Source organism: Mirounga leonina, unplaced genomic scaffold, assembly GCF_011800145.1.
Source record: "Mirounga leonina isolate KUSES-001 unplaced genomic scaffold, KU_Mleo_1.0 Mir_104, whole genome shotgun sequence".
NCBI classification, from domain to species: domain Eukaryota; kingdom Metazoa; phylum Chordata; class Mammalia; order Carnivora; family Phocidae; genus Mirounga; species Mirounga leonina.
Genome location: NW_023270231.1, coordinates 14,192,734 through 14,202,103, shown reverse-complemented (window position 1 = coordinate 14,202,103; position 9,370 = coordinate 14,192,734). Strand labels below are relative to the sequence as shown.

Here is a 9,370-nt window from a genome sequence, read left to right as displayed (position 1 = left end):
GGCTCAGTCGTTAAGCGTCTGCCTTCGGCTCAGGTCATGATCCCAGGGTCCTGGGATCGAGCCCCGCATCGGGCTCTCTGCTTGGCGGGAAGCCTGCTTCTCCCTCTCCCATTACCCCTGCTTGTGTTCCTGCTCTCGCTATCTCTCTCTCTGTCAAATAAAAAAAAAGGGGGTAGTAGAGATGAATACTTAAACCACTTGAGCTTCAAGTTACTGTTTTCCCCCGAAACTTTCCTAACAACTTTTGGGAAACTTTTATAGAATTGGATGTGCCAATTACCATATATTATGAAGTATCCACATGGGAGTCGACATTTATGACCATAAAATTTAAGTCTACAAATAGCGTGTGTACACCAGCAGGTGTGCACAGTGCTGTAACAGAGATGCAGTAAGACTTGGTTGACATTTTCACTCTCAGCTTAATGGTTTTCTTAGCTAACTGTTTTCATTGAGGAGCTTTAGAATCATCAAAGGAGGATTTAAAATTAGATTTGCTTCAATACAGGGAAAACACATACAAAATGTGCTCTTTGTTTTTCCAGGGTCAAAGCTTCCTCATAGACCTAAGGACAATAGCCATTAATTAGTTAATTAAGTTAATTAATATATTAGAACGGTGTTTTTCCAGGTATTGTCAGCAGACTACCAAATCAAAATCCCCAGGGTTTATTATAATGTGGAGTCTCATGACAGGAAGCTTTATTTTTTTAACAAAAATTTTTGCACTCGTTTTAAAACCAAAGGATCACATCAGACCCCCATGTATTATTGGCTGGGTCACAAGCTCACTGTGTGGCTTTGAGAAAGTTACCTAACTTCTCTAGACCTCGATGTACTCATACTGTTTGTCCTACTATGTCACGGGAGCTACCTTGGCCTGCCCTGCTAATGGCTAAATTCCAAATCTGAACCAAAGCAAAGACCTCAGGAAGCGTCCATCCCAGGGAGCAGGGTTCTGGGTCTCACCACGTAGAGCTGTTTCCAGATGCTGCCCCATTCCCAAAGTGTCGTTGTCACTTCTTGTGCCAGAGGAATTTCTGCAGGAATGATGTTCTCGATATTTCTATTTAAGGTGGGAGACAAAATTGTGTGAAATTGAGACCCAGGTGCTAACAAGATAAAATGTTGGCAAATTTGCATTAAGCTGCAGCTGCTGAGAGGGGCCTTGCTGGCAGGAGACTAAACAGCCTCCAATAGCCACACCAATTACATTATGCAAATGCAAAGAACTTCCTTTTTAATGTCCTCCTTCATTGGGGTGGGCCCTTCAGCTCATTATTCAGGATTAATCGACTTTAATATAGTTCAAAGGCAGCTGCTGGGTGAAAAGTTTGATTCTCCAAACTTCCTAATACCCCCCAGAATCAGATCTGAACGGAATCAATGTGGATTAGATATCCCATTGCATGAGGAAAAGGGGACACACAAACGTGGGCACGGAGAAGGGGGATCAGCTGATTCACATCTGCCAAGTCAGGCTTTCAAAGCAGATAGGACAGAGACATCTGTGAGCTGTGGGAGGGTCCGGTCTGGTGAAGAATGACAAATACCTTCTTTTCTCCACTGTCACTTCCTTGATGTGGATAAAGGATTTAGGGAAAATGCCCTGTTGGGAATAAAATAAGATAGAATAAAATAAAATGACATATCCTTACAGAAATAACTGAACCCAGGCCGTCATGGTTTTTCCCAAAAAACATGGACTGGTAAAACCCTCAAACTTTACAGGAATAATTCATTCTCTTATTTCTACTTCTCACCAGCTCTCCACCGGTTGTTCTAGATCCCGTAATAGCCCTAGATTCCCAAGGATGCTCCAGTCCCATTGTGGACACTCATCCTTCCAGATGGACAAGACAGGAGAGCATAAAAGACTCACTCTAAGTGAGACAAGGTGCTCTGTCTCTCCTCTGTCCTGCCCAAGGCCAGGAAAGCAGTCACCCTTCAGTCATAGCTGGAACATCAGGTCCTAAAGCAAAACAGCATCCTTGGTTGCATATGGGCTATCTTGATATGAGACTTATTTTCCCCTGGATTTATTTTATTGTTCTTTGGAGAGCAGAGTAGGATCATGCCTCCTAATCAACATGTCAGGGAGGAAGGAAGAAGTGTCTTATTTCCTTGCCCCCTAAGCTTGGCTCAGTTAACAAGAGAAGCTTATCAATTATTTGGAAATCCTTCATAAATTAACCAGGGTGCACACTGGAGACATCTGCTTCTGCACTAGACACCGTGAGCAATAAGACCAGTAAAACAGGTGGCTGCTCTCATGGAGACCATGGTGTAATATGGAGTTGGAACAAGTGAACTCCCCAAGGGCAGAGACTGGACTTGTCTCCATGAGGTGAGGCAATGTCGAATGCCCCCACACAACTCCAGAGAAAGACAGCAGAAGATAAATTGCAAATAAAACATGCACAATTCCATGGGGAGTCAAGGAAGGGAGAAATCATATGTAATTGGCATAGGAAAAGTCGAGCTCCAGAGGTTAGCCTTAACGGGGAAGGGAGTTGAGGCACAGCAAGGGCCAATGTGTAGAGGTGGGAAAGCACAGGACACAAGGAAGAAGAAATGAGACAAAAATGCTGGGGAGCTATAGTGGGAGATAATTGCCCACAGGGATTGAAGCCTCATGTAAAGACATCTAACATTGTTTCAAATAAAAACAGATTGGCCTTACCTGTAACATTTTGTGCTTTAGGAGGTATCCCCTATACCAATCTGCAAAGAGAAAATAAACAGGTCTCTTATCTATTCCTACAAGTTTATTGCTGGTTTTGTTGTTGTTGTTGTTCTGTTTGTTTTTAACTAGCAAAGAAACTACTGCAAAGTGCTTTAGACCTTAGGTACAGATACAAGTCTGGAAGCCACTAGGCTTCAACAATCTGTTGAATTTGTTGCCAACATCTCCAAAAAGCATCTGAAAAGACAGGGATTTCACATACCAATGTGAATTTCCTCCTTTTGAAAAAATAGAAGGCCTGGGGATGGTGGTCACAGTTGGCTTATGGTGAAGGGCAGCTGGTCCCATCAGACAGGGCAGGTGCCTCCAACTCACCAGCCTCCACCCAGCCCTTTACTTATTTCCATTACCTGCCTGGGTCCTGTGTTCATGTGCATGTTTCAACCTCCGCCTTACAGACATAGAAAGGCTAAGGGAGTCCGGCAAACATCCTAAAATAATACCCGCAGTTTTAACAGCAGCAAATAGTGTCTAATATGTGATTTGCAAAAGTTAGTCATTACAAAACAGGTAAGTTCAGAGATGGATAAAAGGACAGGAATTTTAAAAGGTTCTTCCCTTTGCAAGAACATAAAAAATGATTCAATTAACAGAAGTCCAAATTATACACAGTCCTCGAACAAAATGAGCCTCAGTGTAACAAGTATTGATGACTATAATGAGTCCACTGGCCTTTGGAATGATTCAAGCACAGACAAGTAGTGGCATTTGTCATCTTTGTAAATAAAAAGTGTCTGTCAGGAGCTTCATTAGCAAACCCTCATTACTGGGCTGACAGATTGTTGTCGAAACATGTTCTCAACAAACATACATGCAAACCCCCAAACAAACAAGTTAAAATGCAAAGTCACCCTTCATAGTCATGAGCCAGCTTGAAGGTCAGGTCCTAAAGAAAATTCTAAAGCAACAGAGGCCCACAGTGGCTCCTATTTTGAGAAACAGAGAGAAAGGAAGGAGAAAAGGAAGGAGAGGGAAGAAAAAAAAAAAAAAACCAGAGAGAAATGAATGGATTTCAGAGAGAAAGAATCTCAGGTTTGGAATAAAGTACCATTCTAGGCACTCATCATATATGAAGTCTTTTAATCCTTGTACAAACTAGGAGGTAGGAACTGTAATTATGCCATTTTGCAAGAGTGGCCTACCTGAGGCAGAGAGAAGTTAAGTAACTTTCCCAGGGATACACAGCTAATAAGTGACAGCGTCAGGATTTCAATGTAAGCAGCCATCATACTGTGTTTCCTGTCTAATGGAGGAAGGAGCATGGTCCTTTCCTAATATTTCCTTCCCCCAATATCTGAATCCCCACGATCTCACTAAGCTACTTTCCAGCTGAATACTTCCAGTGCTGGAAACTTCATGAAGCATCACATTCTATGTTTACACTCCTCTAATAATTTGTCCATAACTACTGGTAATAATTAACCATTAACAATAGCACTTATCCTTTCTGAGTTCTTGCTGTGTGTCAAGAATTCTGGTAAAGTTTTTGTTTTGTTTCTTTCAAATTATAAATTAATCTTCACAACAATCCTCTAATGTAGATACTATTATTGCCTCAGTTCTGCAAATGAAAATAGAGAGGCACGGAATGATTAAGCAACTTGCTCATGATCACACAGCTAGTGGGTGATGTAACTAAGATTTAAATCCAAGCATCTAACCCCACAGAGATGACACTCCACAGCCTTGCATTATAACAACTCCTTTGTTTGCAGTTTTACCCCATGCCACCAACTAGATAAAAAACATCTTTGGAATATTGGTAGCTACCATTTACTGATTACCTAATGTATGCAAAGCTGTACGCTAAGTGTTGTACATTCTCTCTTTTAAAAATCAACAATTATCATCATCATCAACAAAAACAACAACAACCAAGAAAGTTGTGCATATTTTCTATTTTATTTCCTGAACCCACAGATTTTGAATACTATCGCTTTTTCCAGTGATTTTTTTCAGTCATTTCAACATATTTCCATAACAACAAAGTAAATGAAACATGCTTCAAATTTAACAAAATGTAGTTTACTGATGATTTGGCCTCCTCATTCAGAAGAGAAGAAAACTTAACTTTCACATGACCTATCTCTAAAGCAAACCCAAAGGGCCATCTCCCTGCAAAATACACTTTAAAAAGACACCCTGTCAAGTGCTCATAATGACACTCTCTTACCCTAAAAGCAAAGAACTTAGATCACTCGATGAAGTTGTTGGTCCAGAAGCTGCTACATGGCTCTGAGTATACCCTACTCAGCAAGCGGTAGATCCAAAATTCTCTTTGCAGCTGAACCAAGAATGAGGTAATGCACTTAGAAACTTGGAAAGAGCTCCAGATATCTTTGAGAAAAGCAACTCTCAGAATGGTATGTATGGTGTGGTCCCATTTCTAGGAAACAACAAAAGCTATGCCTTACTTTAAAAAGCATAAGCTTCTATGGTCAGACTCCTCCCTCATACCTTCCCTTTGTTTCATTTTACTAGTAAACACAATTCAAAAGCTCTTTGGGAACCACTGTACAGAAACCCCATTGTCTTCCTACTTACAGTAAGCCCCCATGATCCAGACAGGTGTATATATCTGTAGGTGGACTGGAACTTTCCCTGTTGTTCCAGAAGGGAAGCAAATAATTGAAGGTGGAGCAGACATTCCCTCTGAAGGGCTTACAAAGAAGAGTCTAAACAAGCAGGGCTACCCCCAAAGACCATCCCGCTACCACAGTCTATGTAATTAGAAGAGAGAGAGAGAGAGACAAAGAAACAGAGGGGTCTTTGGAGGTGGTAGTTGCTGCCTTAGGAGTGCTTGGTATAGCTTCCCCAGCCCTAAGCCAAATCCAAACATGGGGGTGTGGTCCAGGAGATTTACTCCTAGGGACATGTGGCATCTCATTCCCTAGCTACAAGACTATGCATACTGGCATAGGCACTGGCTGATCTTTGGGCTTATTTGATCAAGGAACACAGAGAATTGGAAAGAAAGCACCCCAAACTCCTACCCACCCCAACCTTATTTAAAATGGAGAAAGAAGGGTGGCATTAAACTGGATATAGGATTGAAGTCTTCTTGTGAAATGTCATTAAATATCAGGAAAGATGTCAACCAAATGTGACTGAAGAAAGTGATTGAAGAAAAATCACACTGATTTTTTTATGTTTATCTCCCCATGAGGAGTTCTGACTGCTCAATAAACATATGTATTTTGCACATCTAAAATCAGAACATAGAATGTTTATTCAGGCTCTGGGTAAAAGAGGCAGCCTGAGAGATGTACTATGGACCAAAAAATAAGCATTAGGATATCTAAGGCTTAGTAACAACAGGTATCCTTCTGAACTATTTGAGTTTTCAACACAACAAAATATTATCTTTATAATAAAAAGTTAACTAAAATGAGCTCTAGTGAAAGGAAATTCGTTCATGTCTAATGCTCCAGGTGAGGTGTTGCCTTCCTCATTCATCCAGATGAATAAATTTAGTATAGGCAAGGAAGGGCTGGCCTCACCCATTCCAGGCAATCAGAGGGCCAGCTTCCAGGTTCTCTGGGCCATATTATAAAGATACATACCTGCTAGTCTCCATATAGCTCTATATAATGGGGGGAAGAATGGAATTAGCCAACACAGAGCACCTAAGAGTTAGGCATGGTGCTAGACAGCTTCTTTACTTTCTCTCACACTATCCACATAACAAGCCCAAGAACAGGCAATGGTAACCCATTTCACAGGTGAGAAAACTGAAGCCTACCTACCCAGCTAGTGGGTAGTGGAGCAGAGAATAACTTGCTGATTCAAAAGTCCATGGTCTTTCCACTCCTTTTTTGGTTTGTTTGTTCGTTTGTTTGTGGGGAGGATTTAAAAACTACTGGGGGCACCCGGGTGGCTCAGTCAGTTAAGCATCTGCCTTCGGCTCAGGTCATGATCCCAGGGTCCTGGGATGGAGCCCCATGTCTATCTCCCTGCTCAGTGGGGAGTCTGCTTCTCCCTCTGCCCTTCCCCCTGCTCACACTCTCTCTCTCTCTCTCTCAAATAAATAAATAAATAAAATCTTTAAAAACTATTGAAAAGAATAAGATAACTACTCATATTCCTACCACCTAGAATTAATCATTGCTAATATCTGGAGATAGGTGCTTCAAATCTTCAAGACTATATTATTTTTTTTTTGTCTAAAATTGATAGGGACTGTTACAAAGAATTTAAAGTAAGCAGAAAAGTATAAATATAAGAGCTAAAAGAATTATCCTGAATCCTATTACCCAGAAAAAGGAAAATACTATTAAATATCATCTTAGTCAACTTTTCATTTATATTTATATACACAGGATGGTAGATGGATAAAAAGATAAAATATGATTTTTAAAATACTCTTATAAAAATCAGCATAAAGACACTGCATAAATAACAATCTCAAATACCAAACTTAATCTTATTTGTATTTGATAGAAGGAAAAGAAATGAAGTGAAATTGAAGGAAATGTTGAAACTTTGATTAAATATTTCTTCTTAGGGGAACCCTCGTGCTCTGCTGGTGGGAACACAGACTGGTGGTACAGCCATACTGGAGAACAGTATGGAGGTTCCTCAAAAAGTTAAAAATAGAACTACCCTACGATTCAGCAATTGAACTACTAGGTATTTACTCAAAGAATACAAAAATGCTAATTCAAAGGGATACATGCACCCTGATGTTTACAACAGCATTATCTACAATAGCCAAATTATGGAAATAGCCCAAGTGTCCAACAATGGATAAATGGATAAAGAAGATGTGGTATATATATACATATATATGTAATAGAATATTACTCAGCCATAAAAAGAATGAAATCATGCCATTTGCAAAGACATGAATGGAACCAGAGAACATTATGTTAAGTAAGTCAGTGAGAGAAAGACAAATACCATATGATTTCACTCATGTGGAATTTAAGAAACAAAACAAACGAGCAAAGGGAAAAAACAGAGAGAGAGACAAACCAAGAAACAGACTCTTCACTCTAGAGAACAAACTGATGGTCACCAGAGGGGAGGTGGATAGGGGGATGGGTGAAATAGGTAATGGGGATTAAGGAGTGCACTTATTACAATGAACACAGGGTGTTTTATGGATATGTTGAATCACTATATTGTATACCTGAAACTAATATTGTATGTATGTTAACTATAATTTAAATAAAAACTTAAAAATAAGATAAATGTTTCTTTTTTATAAAAAAGATTTCCTAAAAACTCCTTTAAAATAAAAATAGTTATGAAAAGCATTAAAAGATTGAAGTGATTATGATTTTTTAATTGTAATATTTTATTTCTAATTGATATTGACCAACTCTCTATTATGATAACATCATAAAGTTAATCTATTCCCTTCTACTCCTCACTTCTCAATTTTATATGTTTTCTTTATATTGTCCACTTTCCTAACAATAACATTTTTTGGTAGTCATAAATATTGTGACTTTTTTTTTTAATTTTTTTTTAAAGATTTTATTTATTTATTTGAGAGAGAATGAAAGAGAGCATGAGAGGGAGGAGGGTCAGAGGGAGAAGCAGACTCCCCGCTGAGCAGGGAGCCCGACGGGGGACTCGATCCCGGGACTCCAGGATCATGACCTGAGCCGAAAGCAGTCGCTCAACCAACTGAGCCACCCAGGTGCCCCAATATTGTGACTTTTAATATCAATCTCTATAAATTGATTCATTTGGACTCAATGCTTACCACTATTTCTTTCTTTTTTTTTTTTTTTAAGATTTTATTTATTTATTTGAGAGAGAGAGAGAGAGAGCACATGAGAGGGGGGGAGGGTCAGAGGGAGAAGCAGACTCCCTGCTGAGCAGGGAGCCCGATGCGGGACTCGATCCCGGGACTCCAGGATCATGACCTGAGCCGAAGGCAGTCGCTTAACCAACTGAGCCACCCAGGCGCCCACCACTATTTCTTTTTATCACAGCTTTTTAATTCCTGTATTTTTAAATTTTGACTCATCTCTCAATTGGCTGGATTTTATTTTTCAAGTAGGTTTCTGCAAAAGGGTTTCATGGGCACACCCAAGTTCTTTTTGTTACACCATCCTGACTTATTTTTGACTAACACTGTGGCTTTCACTTTTTTATATTTGATGGTAACAGGTTTTCAATCAGAATCATAGGCAGAACTCCCCATCTGCAAAGCAGACAATACCAGGCCTGATCTCAGAGCCTGTAGCTGTCCGAGGCCCTCAGGGAAACCTTAGGGTCCATAAATTTCAGTTAAAACTCCATATAATGAAGGGGGTGGGAAATCAGAGGGGGAGACGAACCATGAGAGACGATGGACTCTGAGAAACAAACTGAGGGTTCTAGAGGGGCGGGGGTGGGGGGATGGGTAAGCCTGGTGATGGGTATTAAAGAGGGCACGTTCTGCATGGAGCACTGGGTGTTATACACAAACAATGAATCATGGAACACTACATCAAAAACTAATGATGTAATGTATGGTGATTAACATAACATAATAAAATTAAATTAAAAAAAAAACTCCATATAGATATGGGTGTAGGCATGATAAGTGTTTTGTATACCAATTCGCTGTTTTGTATACCAATGCTTCAGATAAATAGAATCATGTTAACAGACTTCTGAACACTGAAT

At 39.9% G+C, this 9,370-nt stretch overlaps 1 protein-coding gene across 1 annotated transcript in view; it reads right to left on the bottom strand.

Annotated features, from left to right (window-relative positions):
• DOCK2 (dedicator of cytokinesis 2) overlaps window positions 1-9,370 on the bottom strand; it is a 418,491-nt gene that overhangs the window by 386,318 nt on the left and 22,803 nt on the right. The window contains exons 3-5 of the mRNA XM_035014007.1: window positions 2,684-2,724; window positions 1,554-1,609; window positions 970-1,066 (exon numbers count right to left, since the gene is read on the bottom strand). Coding sequence (XP_034869898.1) covers window positions 970-1,066; window positions 1,554-1,609; window positions 2,684-2,724 — 194 coding nt within the window. The remainder of the gene's footprint in view (window positions 1-969; window positions 1,067-1,553; window positions 1,610-2,683; window positions 2,725-9,370) is intronic.